The sequence below is a fragment of the Lampetra fluviatilis genome, chromosome 35 (genome assembly GCF_964198595.1).
Source record: "Lampetra fluviatilis chromosome 35, kcLamFluv1.1, whole genome shotgun sequence".
Lineage (NCBI taxonomy): Eukaryota > Metazoa > Chordata > Hyperoartia > Petromyzontiformes > Petromyzontidae > Lampetra > Lampetra fluviatilis.
Window position 1 is genome coordinate 10,681,773 of NC_136309.1, and position 22,199 is coordinate 10,703,971.

At 49.5% G+C, this 22,199-nt stretch overlaps 1 protein-coding gene across 1 annotated transcript in view; it reads left to right on the forward strand.

Annotated features, from left to right (window-relative positions):
• Positions 1-17,081: 17,081 nt before the first annotated feature.
• The window catches only part of LOC144944612 (BAI1-associated protein 3-like), a 56,242-nt gene continuing 51,124 nt past the window's right edge, over positions 17,082-22,199 (forward strand). Inside the window, exon 1 of the mRNA XM_078872927.1 lies at positions 17,082-17,170. Coding sequence (XP_078729053.1) covers positions 17,144-17,170 — 27 coding nt within the window. The 5' untranslated portion in view covers positions 17,082-17,143. The remainder of the gene's footprint in view (positions 17,171-22,199) is intronic.

The following is a 22,199-nucleotide window of genomic DNA, read 5'->3' on the forward strand; positions in this document are numbered from 1 at the left end:
CATTTATAAACACGCATTTGGAGTTCTAGATTTGAAGCTTTCGTGAATGCAAGGATTCATACTCTTAGGTTTTTTCGGTAAAGTCACGTAGGTAAAAAAGAAGACGGAAGCTCGTGTTGCATCCGAAACGTCGTGATTTTTATTTATTTTTATTATTATTATTTTACCTACGTGACTTTACCGAAAAAACCTAAGAGTACGCATTTGGAGTATTTGGTTGCTATAAATGTCCTCGTGATAAGCCACTTCATTCAGCTATCATTTGTGATAGCCAGGTCGCCTGTAAAAAGGAGCTGCGTAACTCAGTGGGGCCTTACCTGGTGGAGTAAAACAAACCCGTTCGTAATCGTGCCTCTTAGCAGTTTTTAATCGAGCTCAGTGGCTTTTACTGCGGTTTTATTGTGTTAGTTCACCTATACTGTGGATGTAGTCATTATTCACGTTCGCTTTTATCCTATTGAATTTTACAATGTATCTATATTGCAATTGTAGTCGTCATTCTTGTTATTATCGACTTTTATTGTATTTCTGTTGCATTTCATCTGTACATGTGAGTGTAGTTCCTGTTGATTTATTTTGATTCTTTATAGATATCTCAAAAGCGCTCACACCTCAGCTTTTTTTCTGAATATGGCGCACAATTAATCTTGGATTGATTCATTGACTGGATTGAAAGACGCTTAATAAAATAAAGAATATTATCACACATTTCCCTCACTTTGCGCGGGTTCGGTTTGTGCGATTTCGCACATATGCGGCTCACCTATTTATACTCAAAATTAGCAATAATCTGCGCTTTGAAGTCACTCAGATGCAGCTATGAGGTCAGACGTGTGGCACAACATTGTGAAGTGTGTGCTGTGTGCGCTACTCGGTAGGCAGCTGTCTCCTCGTGCGGTGTATTGTGGGTTGGGTGACTGCGGTTCATGCTACGCGATTTTCGCTTTGTGCGCCCTTTCTATACCGCGTAAAGTGAGGGCAACCTGCATTATGAATAAAACCACACCCACACTTCATGCTCGAACCCACGTCTCTGATACTGGCAATAGACTGGCCATCCGCAGAGCGGCACATGAACGTGTACTGTATGTCTATTATTGGTCTCAGTTAGAATGTTAGATAATAGGTGTTCTGGGTTAGATCGCCTCAATGTAAATGTGTTGTTAAACCCGCCACCACCCGACACAGCCAATTAGTAAGGTTTGCCACGTAAGCGAAACGTGTCAATTAGTTACGAGTTCAGCACTAACCGGTGCGTTGGAGAGTAAATCCACAACATTTATATTTATATATATTTATATTCTCGCGATCTTACCCATGGATAACATTGGTCGTGAAAGCCTACGTGTTACAATGTTAGATGTTTACAACTGTGTTCATTTATATTGCCAAGGGCACAATTGCTTGTTATTTTAAGCCTAATGTCCTCCTTGCACAGCCGTCAACCCCTTATCAGTGCCTACCTTATTACAGACCAAGTCAGACTTTATTGGTCACCCCGTGCCCCTGATAAATCCCAACGTTCATCCTACAAAGTCCCATCACGAGGGAGAAACACAAACAAATTGACAAAACTATTTTTGCTACCCCTATATGAAACGGTTGTACGCCGTATGGACGTGAAAACTCAATTTCCCTGCACAAGAATACGGGGTGACCCGTGTGGGTTGGCAGGGATGCTCTCATGGCAGTCGCCCAGAGCCCTACAGTTTTGCATGGGACCATGGACTGCTGCGATAGGGCTTCTACAAGGCTGCTTCAAAGACCTTAGAGCAACAAGGGGACAGTCTGGAACAGCTGTGAAGTGCAGCACTGTAGAAGTAGTCAAATGTGAACTTAACACGTTAGTCGGCTTTCGCGACCAAGAATACGGGGTAAACCGCATGGGTTGACACGGCATGTCCTTGCATTTTTCTGCTGCTAAGCATCGGCTATTCACACGCAGGTCACATTCACGCGGAGTGGTCTCGGAGACCTCCGTCGATGTCAAGTCGCACTACATCAACGACGATGGATCGCCAGGGGGTCGTCGGCGGAGGTCAAAGTCCTGCCTTCGCTGCCAGGAAGCGAATCTGTCCCGAGCCTTGGGAACGAACCCCCAACCCCTTGTCTGCTTGGCGAGGTAGAAGCGCAATCTGTGAGCTTGGACAACGCTCCCGTGTCGGGTCACGTCGGGTAGGGTGGGTGGTGGTGGTGGGTGGTGGTGGTGGGTGGTGGTGGTGGTGGGTGGGGTGCTGCGTTCGCTGACGGCAGTGGGCGCCTTCCACACCGGACGCCGCGAATATTGTCTGCGCGCTGCCCACGCGGCTCGATTTAACCCGCTCGCACACACACACAGACACACACAGACACACACAGACACACACAGACACACACACACGCCGACAGCGAGCAACAAAGAGGTGGCGTCAAGGTGGCTCATTGGGATGAGGCACGCTCGCGTGTTCTTCCTCTCGAGCAGGATGTGCGTGGGACGCCCCGGCGCAAGGATGTGCCATCTGACTGCGACGTCCCAGCCCCGACGCTCCGTCCCTTACGTAACGCATCGGCTTCCTGGAAGATGTACGGGGTTTTTTGTTCTCTCCCTCTCTCTCTTAGTTGTTTTGTAAGTGGATGCAACTGCGGTTTGCGCGGTGAGGATGCGGTTGGGGTTCAACTTCCAGTCAAGGTGCCTCACCGGACAAAGACGGCGGTCACCGGCATCGTGCACTCTCTCAGATACACTTATGCGGCCCTCTGGAATGCTCTCGCTTCGGAATATTAGGAAACGACTGGGATAAATGCACATTTAAATCATCTGGATTGAAACTGTTTTTTTGTGTTTAGTTTGTCGTCATTCCCCTGTACCTCCGATTAACACGGTTGGCTGCGTACAGTGCGAAAGAAGTTCAACAAACATACAAATACAAAGATCTCCCTTATAGCCTGGACAGAATGTTGGGGCAAGTACTGTCAGCGAGCACCTATGAAGACGGGCACAGCACACAAAGGGGGAGGGTGGTCAGCACCACGCCCGGCCGCCTTTGTCTCCCGAGTGGCGATGTTTTACACACCATACCAGATACTTATTTGAGGCTAAGTCGACCTTGCAGAGGCCCAGGACCGGTTCAAATAATCGTCACTGGTGGTGGCTGTGAGCGGGATATCGAACCCGGATCGCCCGTTTCGTAGCGCAGCGCACTAACCGTGACACTACCGCTGTCCACGTACATACTGGGACCCAGCAAGCACAGGGCTCACGCTTAACAAGTGCTACATCTGCTGGCGAAATGGCATCAGTAATCCCACCTCTTACAATCTGCAGAGGTCGAACAGTTTGATTTGACCTCCCGGCGCGCCAGCTGAAGCAATGAGGCAATATTCGTAAATCCACTCCTCCACCACTGACTCTGTTTCACCCAGCAGTCGGATATACATGGTTGGCTATGTACGGTGCGAAAGAAGTTGAACATAAATACATAAATGCGTGCATCGCAGCCATTCTATGGTCGGCAGGTCGCCCTTTGGTGGAGTAAAGTGTGGGTACCTCTTCTGCAAAAATGCCTCATAAACTGGGTCCAGTATGTGCTGTGCTATGTTCTAAAATTCAAGAGAGGGAAGTCATCGGCTTTGATCTGCCAAGAAAACTACGGTGCTCCATCAACCACTACAGAACAGCAACTGGTTACTGCTGCGCCACAGCAATTAGATATATTCCCCCAATCGTTCAGCCCTAGTGGGTGGGCCTTTACCACGCACGGCCGCCTTTGTCTCCCTCGTGGCGATGTTCACACGCCGCATCAAGTTCTAATTTATGGCTGAGTCAACCAAGGGGAGGCCCAGGACTAATTCAAATAATCGTCACTGGTGTTGGACGTGAGGGGGAATTGAACTCGGTTTTGCCGGGTTCGTAGTGCAGCGCGCGAACCACTACACTACCGGCTCACACACTCAACCACTCCACTTTGTGAGGATTTAGTGACTCACTTCTGCCCTCTGCTGCATCTGCCATGTCCATTCATGGTCACTTTCAGAGGTTCTCAACGTGACACAAATTCATTAAAAGCACCCAACGCCACATCGGTCATGAGTTTTTATTTTAACCATACTTCACCAGGCCGGTCATCGCGGGTTAATGTTCTGATGTCACCCGTCAACTGATGTTAACACCGTTCTGAATATTGTATATTTATCTGCACATAAAATTATATCAGCTTGCTCTTTAGCAGTGTCCGTCGGTGTTTGGTTGCTTCACATTCCCATTTACTATTTTAACTTTTATTTTTATTTTACCAGGTAAGGTCCACTGAGCTGCGATATTGCTCAACGGGCAGTGACCTAGATTTGAAGTGTTCGTGACTGCAAGGATCCATACTCTTTGGGTTTTTTCGGTAAAGTCACGTAGGTAAAAAAATATAAAATAAATTAAAATGAAAACAAATAAATTACATCACGACGTTTCGGAAGCAACACAAGCAACCGTCATCAGGTGTTTACTGCTCCAGCAAAATTACTGAGGCGGATCAAGAGAGTTATTAAGAGAGAACGTGTTTATATAGAGTGTTAGGGGGGGGGAGTCAAGGGGTCGGGGGGGCATGTGGCAGGCCGTGTGGACGGTCGGGCACGAGATTAGCATGAGCTAAGCTGATAGACAACCATCTGTATTCTTTAGTGATGTCAGGGGAGGGGAGTGTGTGCATGAGTGCAGTGCCTGCACGACGAGTGATGGTGGTGTATCAGGCTGGAAGTAAAAAACTGGAAGAAACCGAAAAAACCCAAAGAGTATGGGCAGTGACCTGGCCACCATAAACGATAACTCAACGAAGTGGTCTATAATCACGTGCACATTTACTAGCAGCCAAATACTCCAAACGCGCGTTCAATCTAAATGTCGAGGGAAAAAAAACCAGAGGACCTGAAGATAAATTCACGCTAACACGGGGAGAACATGCAAACTCTAAATATGCATCAGGCGTCGGGGTCGGGGTTGAACCGGCGTGGTGGCTGAGATGGCTTGAGCTGAGCGGGGCTTGCGATGGGAATTGAAAATCGCTGGAACATTCCACAATTCATGGCCCAGAACTGGCACGAGAATCAGGGCACCTCGCACGTTTTGGTTGCGGCGCTGCAGAGTCGCGGAGTGGGAATGCTCGTCACGTGCTGCGCCACTGGCGCGGACATTCCGCAAAACGTGCCGGCAATTCCTCCGCAAGGCTGCGTGAGCTCAACCTCTTGGAATGGTGCATGGAGCTGATAGTGGAGCTGCTGCTGATGATGATGATGATGAAAATTACGCCGTGTCTCAAGGTTTTGTGAGGAGTGTCCAGCATGATGAAGGTTGGCCAACTCCGTTCAGTCGCTGGGCATGGCAATGAGGGGTGGTGCAGTACAACTGGAGCCATGCACGCATGCGTATGCATCACTCGCGAACAGCAGAGTGCATACTCTTTGTTTTTTTCGGTAAAGTCACATAGGTAAAATTTTTAAATAAATTAACTCACGACGTTTCGGAAGAAACACAAGTCTCCGTCATCAGGTGTAACTGCTCCAGTAAAATTGCTGTAGCGTATGAAGAGGGCATACATTTTTTTTACCTACGTGACTTTACCGAATCCTTGCCGTCACAAAAACTTCAAATTTAGCAGAGTGCATGTCCAGTTCGGTAACTGAGCATTCCATCGCTTTGAAGATCACGCGCCACAACGGTGGATTTCTCTCGAGTAAGTTCCACTTTATTTCACAAACTCCAACTCGAAACCCTGTACGCAAGAAGCGTCACGCGACGCCGCTCAGTCCGCATGGTGCCTCCCAACTGGTACCGACTGGTTCCAGCCAGATCAGATTGGCTAGGGATGCAATCAATTATACACCTTGATGCTAATGTTTAATTGAAGGAAGTTCTATTAGACCCCTACCCTACACCCTGTGCCACACATGCCCATACATGCCCAGCCTAGTGTGTCTCCCCTGTATGTAATGTGTGTATATTCGCACCGTACGTAACCAACCGTGCTAATCGGAGGTTGCCCATGTGCGTCGAGCCAGGCGAGACCACCAAGGCAACCCGACTGTGGAAGGGGCAGGAGAATCGACGTTGGCCAGAGGATCTCCAGAATGTCGCGATCCGCTCGGGATGAGAACCTTCACCGGCCGCTGCTGCAGGTTCACACCACGCCTATGCCAGCCGCTCGTTTCACTGCCTTTGGGGATACCACCTCTGAGGTCTGGGACTCATGAGAAGAATAACAATACCTAACAATGCCACGAGAGGGATAAAAATGCATTGAGCTGAGTGCTGTACTATTGCGCAACTGACAAAAATCAGAACATTTAAAAATTCAATTTTTTTGTTAAATATTTATAGCGAGCACAAATTTCGTTCACTCAAAGGGCAGATGGAGTGATTTAGAGGCGTGGGAACGCACACAGACACGTGGGAGGGCAGGCAAACACGTGGGAGGGCAGGCAGAACCAACCGGTGTCAACAATTGCCCCCAAGCAATTGACGTGCGGATTTCCCAGAACAGCTTCGTCGAAAAATAAAACACAAAAGAGGAGGAAGGGCCTTGGGAAAACCAAGACAGGTGGCGATCCTTGTAGGCCGGTGATTCTCAACCTTTTGTTGACGGCTGTCGCCCCCTTGTTGAATTTTGTTTCAACCGAGTCGCAGCCCCCTTGTCTGACGCAAACATGGCTCTGAGAAATAAATGTACGAATAACGAACATCCATATTCTAAACCAATTGTCAATTTTGTGAGGTATCCTAACTTGCTGGTAACTGCAAGCGAATAAAAAATACATTCAACCGACGCTCTGCACGCGTGACGCAATTCGTTCTCGCTCGCTGGTTACTCTTGTAAACGACATCGTGTAAGAACAATGCGTTGATGAAGGTATTTATATCGTTTTATGTTACCCTACGGATTAAAATCTTATCGCAGTTATGTTATATTGGCAGCTTCACACGCGACTATTCACCAATGACTTGCACGAGCTAGTAAGTCACCTCACGTGCCGCCCCCCCAGCGGGTCAGCGTTAACCCCGCTTGAGAACCGTGGGCGTAGCCGATACCCCACCACCACCACCATCATCATCACACGACCCCCACTCGAGACGGCCTCAACAACAGAAGCCAGCAACTCCAAGACGGCAGCGCGCCGCGTGACATATCGGAGCCTGCCAAGAGCCCCGTCCACAGCGCAGCAATCTGCGGTGACACACGCCTCGGTAGTGTGACCTCGCTCAGCTGTTTGGGGGGGGGGGCGACGGGAAGCGTGGAACAGGACGCGCCACGAGCGAAGCACCGCCAGGGCTCGCTGCGGCTGCGGCAGAAGCAGCGAAGTGCAGCAGCTGGCCGGGTCGTACTGCCCACGTGGGGGAAGGGGGGTGTCAAAGTTGCAGGTGGCCAGGAAGGGGCTCTCCCCCCCCCCTGCCCGCCCGCAGGAAGCAGAGAGACACGAGGGGAGGATTGAGACAGAGAGACAGAGAGAGATGTGGGTCCGAGGGTGACCCGGGGTGAGCGCTGGACGGCACACGCGATCTCGGTCGTGCGTTGTTTGACTCATCGAGCCGAGCACAATCAGCACAATCATCACAATAATGGTCGTATACTCTTTGGTTCTTTTGGTAAAGTCACGTAGGTGTAAAATAAAATAAATCACGATGTTTCGGGCGCAACACAAGCGGTCGTCCTCTGGCAGTTCCACTGCTGGATTATAGCTTTTTTTCCGCCTGAGGACGACCGCTTGTGTTGCGATCGAAACGTCGTGATTTATTTTATTTTCTACCTACGTGACTTTACCGAAAGAACCAAAGAGTATGGATTCCTGCAGTCACGAAAGCTTCAAATCAATAACGGTCGTGACAATAGGCATGGTTGAGCGTCCTTGTGAGGGGGGGGGGGGGTGTTGGCCGAAATCAAGGGACGCTTCACCCCAAGCCAATGTGCAGCCAAACTGCAATTGAAAGAGTAGGTCAATGCATCCTCGTGGTGGAAAGAGGCCTCCTCGGCGGTAAATGTCGTGGCTTGGCTCTCCAACACACAACCGCTGCTGCTGTACCAGTGACGCATTGGTACGTTCTGTTTAGGGGCCGTCCATAAATGACGTCACGCGATTTTGGACGATTGTTGACCCCCTCCCCTCGTCACACGGCGTCACAAAAAGTCAGACCCCCCCACCTCAAATATGACGTCACAAAGCTCGGCCCCCGCCCCTCCCCCCCAAAAAAATAAAACATGCTTCAAATCGCTTTAAACTATTGTCATTGTAGTGCGAATTTAATGTGGAGCTGCACTCTGATGTTGTAGGAGGAAACATTTATAAAAAGTATATTTAATTAAGTAGAACGTGTTGTCTATATTTATTTAAAGTTACACATTTTGCTGTGACGTTACATTTCTCAACCCCCCCCCCCCCTCGTCACACATCGTCACAAATGTCTGACCCCCCCCCCCCAAGTGCGTGACGTCATTTATGGACGGGCCCTTACGTGACAAACCTTACTAGTTGGCCGTGTCGGGTTGGTGGCGGGTTTAACGACACATTTATATGTTAACGCGATCTAACGCCCCCCCCCCCCCCAAAACAACCCTGTATTACGGGAGACGAGGGTTTGGAGAAATTGAAGAAAATATTTTTAAATATTTAAAAAGGGAAAAGCGGGAAACGGAACGGAACCCGGGGGGGGGGTGGGGGTGGGGACGGTGGTGACAACGGGAGGGGAGGAATTGTCTGAGGGGAAAAAGCATTGAGGGGAAGTTGGAGAAAGGGGCTCGAGAAGGATGGACGGGGAGAGAGCACGGGGGTGCGGACGTTCAAGGGACGAGATGCAAGGTGAAGGACGAAGCCCCGGGCTGGTGTCGTCGCAGTCGTCGTCTAAAATAAAGAGGCTCTTCGTGTTCGCTCGTCGGTGTCATTTCACTTGCATTGAACCACGGCTGTCGATATAATAGGGGCCGTCCATAAATGACGTCACGCGATTTTAGACGATTTTTGACCCCCTCCTCCACGTCGTCACGCGACGTCACAAAAAGTCAGACCCCCCCTCAAATATGACGTCACAAAGCTCTGCCCCCCCCCCCAAATAAAACATGCTTCAAATCGCTTTAAACTATTGTCATTGTAGTGCGTATTTAATGTGGCGCTGCACTCTGATGTTGTAGGAGAAAACATTTATTAAAAAGTATTTTTAATTAAGTAGAACGTGTAGTCTATATTTATTTAAAGTTGCGCACTTTGATGTGACGTCACATTTCTCAATGCCCCCCCCACTCGTCACACATCGTCACGAATGTCTAACCGCCCCCCCCCTAGGTGCGTGACGTCATTTATGGACGGCCCCATATGCGCTCACAGAAGGCCGTGGAACCGTTGAATTGTGGAAAGCGAAATTCGTGTTTCGTGTGGATATACAAGCGTGGGAAGGAGGCATTATTTATCGCGTTACTTGGTGAGGTGTTACTCCATTTGTTACGATGTAGATTTGCAACGTTCCTGAAGCGGCTCACAACACGCGGAGTGAAACGTCGGACATCGTGCCCAACGACACATTCAGAGGGCTGGACCCCATTTGGTGAGTTTCTCCCGTTTGTGTTTAAGAACATAAATACACATTTTAGTCATAAGAAGAGCAGTCATTTTGTGGACAAGGTCACAGTGTGTTTTTTTATGGTACGTAGTGGACGGGGGATGAGTTACTGGATAGCAATTTAACCATACAACATGTGAAATTTCTAAACATTAAACACGCACTATTGCTATGGTCCATAATCAACGTTTTTGGGTTAGATCGCGTTATTTATAAATATGTCGTTAAACCCGCCACCAACCCGACACAGCCAACTAGTAAGGTTTGTCACGTAAGGGCCCGTCCATAAATGACGTCACGCACCTAGGGGGGTCAGACATTTGTGATGATGTGTGACGAGGGGGGGGGGGTGAGAAATGTGACGTCATATCAAAATGCGCAACTTTAAATAAATATAGACAACACGTTCTACTTAATTAAATAGACTTTTTAATAAATGTTTTCTCCTACAACATCAGAGTGCAGCGCCACATTAAATACGCACTACAATGACAATAGTTTAAAGCGATTTGAAGCATGTTTTATATTTTTCGGGGGGTGGGGGGGCAGAGCTTTGTGACGTCATATTTGAGGGGGGGTCTGATTTTTTGTGACGCCGTGTGACGAGGGGGGGGGGTCAAAAATCGTCCAAAATCGCGTGACGTCATTTATGGACGGCCCCTTGTGGGGAGCGGTGGTGCACCAATTAACGAGCTGCGCCACAAACCCATCAACCCATCACGTTCAATTCCCTCTCATGGCCACCACCAGTGACAATTATCGTAACCAGTCCTGGGCCTCCCCCAGGTCGACTCAGCCTCAAATGAGTACCTGGTCCGATGTGTAAACATCGCCGCTTGGGAGACAAAGGCGGCCGGGCGTGGTACTGGCCAACCCACCCCCTCGTGTGCCGTGCCGGCCTTCATAGGGTGCTCGCTAACAGCAATTGCCCCAACAGTCTTTTAAAGGCTACACAGGACGGTGTTCCGACGTTTCGCTCCAGGTGCTGAGTTTCATTTCCTGAAGAAGAATTAAAAAAGCACCCCCAGATTTTTCGATTAAACGTCAGAATATCATTGCCAAGCAATAGTCGGTAAAACCCCCAAGACGGGCGCATCGCAGAGCCACGCGAAGTGTATTTAACGCGTCATCAGAATGTCCAACTTTTATTATGCCGGGACTTCAGCTTTCGAGTGTGGTGCAACGTTGCATTTGTTTTATCGCTGCACCGCTCACATAACCCGTCTGACAAGAAGCTCACTCGGCGCTGAGGGGGGTTTTGCGAAGCCAAGAGACTTCGCGTGGAAAGGGGGAACGCAGAAATGGGAGCTTGGCAGAAAGGTCTGCTCTTTACAAACCCTCTCGACATACACACACACATATACAATGGCAAGCAGAATTAAGAAAAAAAGTACGCACGTGTTTTTTTTACTCCGCTTTCTACACGTGGGATTATCAACCAGGGACTTTATTTCACCACTCGATATTTTCCAGACCACTTTGCTAGGCTGGCTTTGATTAAGGAATGATCGGCATACGGCACTATACCACTACGGGGTACAAGCTACGTCTATCCACAATGGCCATCTAATAATTATACTCTCGATTTCCACAATCCTATGAACAAGTTTGTGACACCTGTCGATGCAGTATCCTGATGACAAAATAATACAAGTGATGGATGTGGCGTGCCAAACATAATTACCGGGACGCTGTTCCGGATTGTTCCAGCTGAATCCATAAGAGGTTTTTTTTGGTAAGTTCACGTAAATATAAATGTGTGTCGTTCAACCCGCCACCACCCGACACAGCCAATTAGTCAGGTTTGTCGCGTAAAGAGAACATGACAATCCTCTACTACTTCAGCACACCGCTTGTGTGTTGGAGAGTAAACCCACAAGATTAACAATTCGAGTACCGTGACGTTTCTCCGGTAATTACAACCTTGCAACCAGCCTCATCAGGCGACAGCCAGAATTGAAATTAATGACCGAGTAGATTATATTGTCAACGACACGGGGGGGGGGGGGTAAACCCGTTTAGCCAGTTACCCAGCTACATTCAGGGGCGACGGCCCGCAACAATCAGAGCTTCCTGGAAATCTTCCAGCAGACAGTCAAGAAGCTCGAGACTGATTATTTTTAAATAGTACATGTGTGATTTCAAATAATACATTTAAAATATGCAGTTTACGTATTTCTCTCATGTTCTTGTGCTAAACCATGTATCTCTCTCTCCTTTGACTGCCAATCCATTACCAGCCAACTTTTCTAAAGGCATGCTCTGCCCAAGTCCACTCAATTACTGATGGTTTATACTGGTAGGAACCTCCTGGTTACACCAGCCCACAGGAGATTGTTGTGTCCGTCGTGAAGGGAGGGGCTGGGTGGGGAGGGTGGGGCTGGGTGGGGAGGGGAGGGTGGGGAGGGGCTGGGTGGGGAGGGTGGGGAGGGGCTGGGTGGGGAGGATCGGGCTGGGTGGGGGTTGGAGGGGTGGGGCTGGGTGGGGAGGGGCTGGTCACCCCGTGGTGCCCTTATAAAACTCAACGTTTAACCTACTCACGCCGGCTTGTGCCCGCCCTCACAGTCGGCCATATTTGCGGAATACACCACGCCGCCGTTGACCCATCACGCGAACTCCCCCGGTCATTCTCGCAGCAACAGCGGCTTCTGGCTAACCATGGAAAAGAAGACGGTCACTGCATCGCGCGCTTTCAGATGCGCTTCTGGGGCCGTCTGGAACGCTCTTCCTCCCCGATATTAGAAAGCCACTGGAGCTACGCAGTTTTAAATTACCCCGATTGAAAACTCTTTTTTTTTGTGTAACTGCTTTGTGTGTGTAGTTTGTTATCCTTCCCCCGCACCTCCGATGAGCATGGTTGGCTACGTACGGTGCGAAAGAAGTTCAACATACATAAACACATGCTGTTGAACCTGCGCATGTTCTCTGATCCACATTTATCTTCCCATCTCTCTTTGTCGCTAATGAACGTGACGTGCAAAACCGGAATGCGGGAGGTGGGTGTTTGTTGTGTAACAGGGTGGTCCACGTGTCTTGTGACTCCAAACTAATTGACCTCTAACATTGTTTTCCTTTGCATATTTATTTGTTTTAAATAAACCTTACTTTGAAAAATAATGTGAAGTTTTAATTGACCATAGCTCAATTTTAGGATTGTCACATTTACAATGACCATAATACAGGTTACTGTAATCATGAACAAAAAATATCATTTTAAATCACGTGCAATTCATTGTCAAATGTTCATGTTACTCTTTCAAGGTGCAGTACTCTTGTGTAATGCTAGCAATTGGGTCATCCAGGCTCCTATTCATTGACAATACGAGCCTGAAGCTCTGAACTTTGGACCAGGACACAAACGTGTCAATCACCGGACATGGGCCACCCAAAAAAATGATGGCTTTGTTAGTTTCTTTTCAATTTTTTCACATTGGTTTAAGGGAGTTTTGCCAAGGTTATTTTTGCATAGGTCTGGTAAAATATCATAGGTTTGTAAAGTGTCCAATGTTTTCTCTTTACAGTATGGACGGTTCAAGATGTAAGTCAAAGTTTAAAGAGAGAGAATAATTTTACTTCGGACTCTTTTTCAGCGGGGAAGTTTTCAACCACTTAATTGGTGTTTGTTATACACGTGGAGAGAAACCCCAGCACCCAGAGAACACCCACGCGGGAGAGGGAGCAAGGCTCTGTCCCCGTACAGATGGAAACAGATGGCGATTCGCCCACTCTCTGTCTCGCCATCTCCTGGCGAGCCAGGGGTACAGCACCTCCTCGACGCCTACGGGCAACGGAGTTGCACAACATCCGTGTGTGATCCACCAACACTGGCCGCCACAGTTGCTGGGTTACAGGCAACGTGCATAGCCACCATTTGGCCGAGATAAATTAAGGTGCTCCAGATTTCCTGTACTTATCGTTTTGACACCCTTACAAGACTGTTGGAGCAAGTGCTGTTAACGAGCACTTATGAAGGCTGGAACGGCACACGAGGGGTGGGTGGCCAGCACCACGCCCGGCCGCCTTTGTCTCCCCGGTGGCGATGTTTACACATCCCACCTGGTACTCGTTTGAGGCCGAGTCAACCTAGGGGAGGCCCAGGACCAATTCAGATAATCGTTACTGGTTCTGGCCGTGAGCGGGAATCGAACTCGGATAGTCGGGGATCGTAGCGCAGCGCGCTAACCACTACACTACCGCTCCCCACAAATACACACACACACATTACACACACACACCTTACACACACACACCTTACACACACACACCTTACACACACACACATTACACACACACACCTTACACACACACACCTTACACACACACACCTTACACACACACACCTTACACACACACCTTACACACACACACCTTACACACACACACCTCACACACACACACCTTACACACACACACCTTACACACACACACCTTACCCACACACCGTACAATAAAAACGTTATCTCCTCGACTGTACAGCGCTGGGGGATGTTGTCGCGGTCGTTGTAAAGAGCAATCAGCGGTTCTCGTGAAAGTTTCTGAAACCCCACCTCACCACCCGCCCCAGCATCATATACATGGGCACAACCATAGTATGATAAACACATTCCTGCGGAGGGAGCTGGGAGGAACGTTGGGTTGCTCTGTCAATGGCCAGGGTCAACGGCGGCGTGGTGTATTCCGCAAATATGCCCGACTGTGAGTGCGGGCACAAGGCGGCGTGAGTAGGTTAAACGTTGAGTTTTATAAGGGCACCACGGGGTGACCAGCCCCTCCCCACCCAGCCCCACCCAGCCCCTCCCCACCGTCCCCACCCAGCTCCTCCCCACCCTCCCCTCCTCACTCAGCCCCACCCTCCCCAGCCTCCCCTCCCCACCCAGCCCCTCCCTCTCCACCCAGCCCCTCCCTCCCTCCCTCCCCACCCAGCCCCACCCCACCCTCCCCACCCCACCCTCCCCTCCCCACCCAGCCCCTCCCTCCCCACCCAGCCCCACCCTCCCCACCCCACCCAGCCCCACCCTCCCCACCCCACCCAACCCCACCCTCCCCTCCCCACCCAGCCCCGCCCTCCCCATCCAGCCCCTCCCTGCACGACGGACGGACGGACACAATAATCCCCTGTGGGCTGGTGTAACCAGGAGGTTTCTACCAGTAATACGACTCGGTTTTACCCTTTCTAGCAGTGAAACGAGGCGTTCAGATGTGCAAACACCAATTAAAAACGTTTAGCAGGGAATCAAGTCTGCATTAACCACACGTACATATGGTGAACATTGAAAAACAAACTCTAATCTATGCATTGTCTTTGAAACTGATTGGCCTATACCAGAGACAGCTGCCTTCTTCACGGCCTCGTCTCACTACCAGTGTCAGACCAGAGAAAGCCAAAATGCGCACAGTACCAAGGCAATGCCACACGTACCAGGGCATTTATAGCTCGCGGTGAGCAGCTGCATCATGGGATAGCTGTTTTGCCAGTGTCAAAGTATGAAAAAATTAAAATTAGGTTGCAAAATGTTTCTATTTTGTGTTTGAACATCTTAACACCTCCTGTTTTATTGCCTGAAAGGGTAAAACCTGTTCCTATTGTTTCATACTTTGATACTGGCAAAAAGGTCACATTGCGTGTAACCACCGCCTTTAAACTTCGAACTGGAATTGTAAAACGTTGTGGGGTGAACTCTGCCTGCACATCGGGCGGTGGTGCTGAAGCCGAACACGAGTCGGCACGTTTTGTTGATGTGGCACACATTACTAATTGGCTGTGTCGGGTGGCGGCGGGTTAATCGACACATTTATATATTTACGCGATCTAACCCAGTTTTTGTTTTAATACGTTGATTACCCCCCCCCCCCGCCACCCCCGGTTGAGTGCCGTAGGTAGCCGGAGGTCGCCTTACTCTCACTTCCCTCTAATTAGCTGAGCCGGGTGTGTCCGGGGGCTGGGTTGGAGCCTCGCGTGGGGTGGGAGAGACGCGGGGTGACTGAGTGGGTCGCGGTGAGGTTGGGTGGGTGGGTGAGACGCGGTGTGGGTGGGTGAGACGCGGTGTGGGTGGGTGAGACGCGGTGTGGGTGGGTGAGACGCGGTGTGGGTGGGTGAGACGCGGTGTGGGTGGGTGAGACGCGGTGTGGGTGGGTGAGACGCGGTGTGGGTGGGTGAGACGCGGTGTGGGTGGGTGAGACGCGGTGTGGGTGGGTGAGACGCGGTGTGGGTGGGTGAGACGCGGTGTGGGTGGGTGGGTGAGACGCGGTGTGGGTGGGTGGGTGAGACGCGGTGTGGGTGGGTGGGTGAGACGCGGTGTGGGTGGGTGGGTGAGACGCGGTGTGGGTGGGTGGGTGAGACGCGGTGTGGGTGGGTGAGACGCGGTGTGGGTGGGTGAGACGCGGTGTGGGTGGGTGGGTGGGTGAGACGCGGTGTGGGTGGGTGAGACGCGGTGTGGGTGGGTGAGACGCGGTGTGGGTGGGTGAGACGCGGTGTGGGTGGGTGAGACGCGGTGTGGGTGGGTGAGACGCGGTGTGGGTGGGTGAGACGCGGTGTGGGTGGGTGAGACGCGGTGTGGGTGGGTGGGTGAGACGCGGTGTGGGTAGGTGGGTGAGACGCGGTGGGGGTGGGTGGGTGGGTGGGTGAGACGCGGTGTGGGTGGGTGGGTGGGTGAGACGCGGTGTGGGTGGGTGGGTGAGACGCGGTGTGGGTGGGTGGGTGGGTGGGTGATACGCGGTGTGGGTGGGTGAGACGCGGTGTGGGTGGGTGAGACGCGGTGTGGGTGGGTGAGACGCGGTGTGGGTGGGTGAGACGCGGTGTGGGTGGGTGAGACGCGGTGTGGGTGGTTGAGACGCGGTGTGGGTGGGTGAGACGCGGTGTGGGTGGGTGAGACGCGGTGTGGGTGGGTGAGACGCGGTGTGGGTGGGTGGGTGAGACGCGGTGTGGGTGGGTGGGTGAGACGCGGTGTGGGTGGGTTGGTGAGACGCGGTGTGGGTGGGTGAGACGCGGTGTGGGTGGGTGGGTGAGACGCGGTGTGGGTGGGTGAGACGCGGTGTGGATGGGTGGGTGAGACGCTGTGTGGGTGGGTGGGTGAGACGCGGTGTGGGTGGGTGAGACGCGGTGTGGGTGGGTGGGTGGGTGAGACGCGGTGTGGGTGGGTGGGTGAGACGCGGTGTGGGTGGGTGGGTGGGTGAGACGCGGTGTGGGTGGGTGGGTGAGACGCGGTGTGGGTGGGTGGGTGAGACGCGGTGTGGGTGGGTGGGTGAGACGCGGTGTGGGTGGGTGGGTGAGACGCGGTGTGGGTGGGTGGGTGGGTGAGACGCGGTGTGGGTGGGTGGGTGGGTGAGACGCGGTGTGGGTGGGTGGGTGAGTGGGTGGGTGAGTGGGTGAGACGCGGTATGGTTGGGTGGGTGGGTGGGACGTGGTGTGGGTAGGGGGAAGTGCTTGAGTTTAATGGACTCCCAGGCACCTGACCAAGCTCGTCTGTTCACCTGCAGTTGCCACGCCGCGTTTGGCTCTCACCGCGGAATGGGGGTCCAGGTGTGACCACGCGTCTCCCTCCGAGCTATTGAGAACCGCAAGCAGCCACTGCAGCAATGGACAAAAGTAATCCGATAAATCAGGTAAGGCGTTCAGCCTGTAACATCTGTGTGTGTGTGCGCGCTTTACACATTTGTGCAGCGGGTTCATTGACGTGTGTAAATCGTATAGTGAACCACTGTACGTATGAACGTATGTTGAACTTCTTTCGCACCGTACGTAGCCAACCGTGCTAATCGGAGGTGCGGGGGAACCACAACAAACTAAACACCGCCTGCAGTTCTGTAACAAGGAACAGCAAAACCACGCGAACTCTCGCTCCTCAAATCGTCTCGTCTCGGCCGGCAACAGACCTCGACCCTGACCATTTGGCTCCTGAACACAAAGATAGAACAGAATTGCCTTGTACACGTCGTCTCACAAGCTAAGATTCGTTTTGTTCAAGCTTGAGAACCGATGTGCCAAAGTGGATGATGCACCCTCCAACGAGCTACACATGGGTTGTTTGCTCATCTCCATTGGTGGCCATTGGGGGTGGAAATTCCACATTCCTATGGAATGAGGCAGACGCTACGTAGGATGCAACACTGTCGAGTTATCGCCGTCGTGCATTGAGGAGGCCTCTGTGGAGGAGGCTGCTGCTGCTGGGCAGTTGGAGGCAGTCGCCCTCCAGCAGCAACGGAGGGCAGAGGAGCGGCGCCGCTCACAACAACGAGCGGGGCGCCGGGCGGTTAAAATACAGCGAGTTGGCATCGTAGGGGGTTACAGCTGGTGTGCGTCTATCGGTCATCTCAGTCCGCCAACTCATGGCACCTGCTGGGGTCTGTCCCGAGACCTCATGCCAGCGAGCCTTCGACACTTCACGTGAAAGCCTCAAAGTGCACCTGGCCTGGCACCGGCGCCATGGTGACATCACCGTCACTTAGTGGCGAATGGTGGTGGTAGTTGTGGTATTAGTGGAGCGGTTAGCGCTACGCTGCGCTACGAATTCTCGCTCACGGCCAACACCGGTGACGATTATCTGAACCGATCATGGGCCTCCCCTAGGTCGACTCAGCCTCAAATGAGTACCTGGTGCGGTGTGTAGTCAACATCGCCACTCAAGAGACAAAGGCCGCCGGACGTGGTGTTGGCCACCCACCCCCTCGTGTGCCGTGCCGGCCTTCATAAGTGGCTCGCTGAGAGCATTCGCCCCAGTAGTCTGGGGCGACGATAACGATAGCTAATCGATAAGTCAATTTGTCGCAGAGGTGTGGACTCGAGTCATGTGACTTGGACTCGAGTCAGACTCGAGTCATGAATTTGATGACTTGCGATTCGACTTGGACTTGCATAACAATGACTTTGTCCCACCTATGATTTGTCGCGTTGACAACTGGGACGACTGCGATAAGGAGCTTCATGGCTCATCGGATTCCTCCGGCGTTGAATAAAAACTCCGACGAACAGTGAGAGAGATCGGTCGCGCAAAACTCCTCCAGACCGAAGCGAATAGAAACCCGGGGCGGGCGGGCGGGGGGGCGGGGGGGCATTTAATTGAGACGTGGGGGAGAGGTGACCTTCGAGCCCAGCTTAATAATTAACTGGTGACGAACGGTCAGGCCCCTTGACAAGGAATAACTTGAGCACTGTACACCCACCCTTGAGCTTAGCAAAGGTCGCTTCGCAGTCACCGTGCCCAAGTCGTTTGAGATGTGGGGGCGAAATTTTCGCAAGAGAGTCGCGGTTGTGATGATTCCTAGTCAAGGGGGTCGGGGCAACATGCGGCTCGTTCGGAGCCGCATTGCGAGTGGCTCTTTGGCTGATCACTCCCAAGCGGCTCTTTGGCTGATCACTCCCAAGCGGCTCTTTGGCTGCGCCCTTTCGGGGAAGCCGTTTTAGAAAAAAAATTAATCCCTTTAATCTTCAACGTTATTTAACTCGTGATAATTAGCAATGTATTAAATATGGCAAGCAATGTATTAAATATGGCAGGCAATGGGCCACCGTGGCATGTCTTGGTTGGTAACAAATGTCCAGCAACCAAACTGTGTTGTTAAATAATAACTCAGGGGGAACACAAACAAACTAGACGCAGTTTATTCAATCGCGGATATTGTTTATTTAAGTCAGAATGTCTTGTTGTTGTTGTCGTCTGCTGCTGTATACCCGCTGCGGTGTCTCTGTTTGTGTACAAGTAGCTCCGCGTGTGATGCGGCTCTCGGAACTATTTTGGTCAAAGGGGCCGTCACGCACCTAGGGGGGGGGGTCAGACATTTTGTGACGATGTGTGACGAGGGGGGGGGGGTGTTTGAGAAATGTAACGTCACATCAAAATGCGCAACTTTAAATAAATATAGACAACACGTTCTACTTAATTAATTAGACTTTTTAATAAATGTTTCTCCTACAACATCAGAGTGCAGCGCCACATTAAATACGCACTACAATGACAATAGTTTAAAGCGATTTGAAGCATGTTTTATTTTTTGGGGGGAGGAAGGGGGCAGAGCTTTGTGACGTCATATTTGAGGGGGGTCTGACTTTTTGTGACGCCGTGTGACGAAGGGTGGAGGGGGGTCAAAAATCGTCCAAAATCGCGTGACGTCTTTTATGGACGGCCCCAAAGACAAAACAACGACGCCTCTTGCAAGGCTCCGCGGGGCCACCGGCGGGCCCTGGTGGCCCTCAGTGCGGCCCCTGAAGTGAGGCCTCCTCCACCCCCGACACACAGAGTGAAAACACCACCCCATCATCATGATCGTCGTGCTGCTGTCAAACACCAACAATGTTTTCAAATGTGTGGTGGCCCTCACACTGATGTGATGTCTTGTCGGAAAAAGTGGCCACCACCTCTAAAAAATAGTCAAGAACACTGCTCTAGTTATACATTAGTGAAGAACACTGTTCTAGTTAAACATTAGTGAAGAACACTGCTCTAGTTATACATTAGTGAAGAACACTGCTATAGTTATAAATTAGTGAAGAACACTGCTCTAGGTATACATTAGTAAAGAACACTGCTCTAGTTATACATCAGTGAAGAACACTGCTCTAGTTATAAATTAGTGAAGAACACTGCTCTAGTTATACATTAGTGAAGAACACTGCTCTAGTTATACATTAGTAAAGAACACTGCTCTAGTTATACATTAGTGAAGAACACTGCTCTAGTTATACATCAGTGAAGAACACTGCTCTAGTTATAAATTAGTGAAGAACACTGCTCTAGTTATACATTAGTGAAGAACACTGCTCTAGTTATACATTAGTGAAGAACACTGCTCTAGTTATACATCAGTGAAGAACACTGCTCTAGTTATAAATTAGTGAAGAACACTGCTATAGTTATAAATTAGTGAAGAACACTGCTCTAGTTAAACATTAGTGAAGAACACTGCTATAGTTATAAATTAGTGAAGAACACTGCTCTAGTTAAACATTAGTGAAGAACACTGCTCTAGGTATACATTAGTGAAGAACACTGCTCTAGTTAAACATTAGTGAAGAACACTGCTCTAGTTATACATTAGTGAAGAACACTGCTCTAGGTATAAATTAGTGAAGAACACTGCTCTAGTTAAACATTAGTGAAGAACACTGCTCTAGGTATAAATTAGTGAAGAACACTGCTCTAGTTAAACATTAGTGAAGAACACTGCTCTAGTTATACATTAGTGAAGAACACTGCTCTAGTTATACATTAGTGAAGAACACTGCTCTAGGTATACATTAGTGAAGAACACTGCTCTAGTTATACATTAGTGAAGAACACTGCTCTAGGTATACATTAGTGAAGAACACTGCTCTAGTTAAACATTAGTGAAGAACACTGCTATAGCTATACATTAGTGAAGAACACTGCTTTAGTTATAAATTAGTGAAGAACACTGTTCTAGTTATACATTAGTGAAGAACACTGCTCTAGTTATACATTAGTGAAGAACACTGCTCTAGTTAAACATTAGTGAAGAACACTGCTATAGCTATACATTAGTGAAGAACACTGCTTTAGTTATAAATTAGTGAAGAACACTGTTCTAGTTATACATTAGTGAAGAACACTGCTCTAGTTAAACATTAGTGAAGAACACTGTTCTAGTTATACATTAGTGAAGAACACTGCTATAGTTATAAATTAGTGAAGAACACTGCTCTAGTTAAACATTAGTGAAGAACACTGCTCTAGGTATACATTAGTGAAGAACACTGTTCTAGTTATACATTAGTGAAGAACACTGTTCTAGTTATACATTAGTGAAGAACACTGCTCTAGTTAAACATTAGTGAAGAACACTGCTCTAGTTATACATTAGTGAAGAACACTGTTCTAGTTATACATTAGTGAAGAACACTGTTCTAGTTATACATTAGTGAAGAACACTGTTCTAGTTATACATTAGTGAAGAACACTGCTCTAGTTAAACATTAGTGAAGAACACTGCTCTAGGTATACATTAGTGAAGAACACTGTTCTAGTTATACATTAGTGAAGAACACTGTTCTAGTTATACATTAGTGAAGAACACTGCTCTAGTTATACATTAGTGAAGAACACTGCTCTAGTTATACATTAGTGAAGAACACTGCTCTAGTTATACATTAGTGAAGAACACTGCTCTAGTTATACATTAGTGAGGAACACTGCTCTAGTTATACATTAGTGAAGAACACTGCTCTAGTTATACATTAGTGAAGAACACTGCTCTAGTTATACATTAGTGAGGAACACTGCTCTAGTTATACATTAGTGAAGAACACTGCTCTAGTTATACATTAGTGAAGAACTCTGTTCTAGTTATACATTAGTGAAGAACACTGCTCTAGTTATACATTAGTGAAGAACTCTGTTCTAGTTATACATTAGTGAAGAACACTGCTCTAGTTATACATTAGTGAAGAACTCTGTTCTAGTTATACATTAGTGAAGAACACTGCTCTAGTTATACATTAGTGAAGAACACTGTTCTAGTTATACATTAGTGAAGAACACTGTTCTAGTTATACATTAGTGAAGAACTCTGTTCTAGTTATACATTAGTGAAGAACACTGCTCTAGTTATACATTAGTGAAGAACACTGCTCTAGTTATACATTAGTGAAGAACACTGCTCTAGTTATACATTAGTGAAG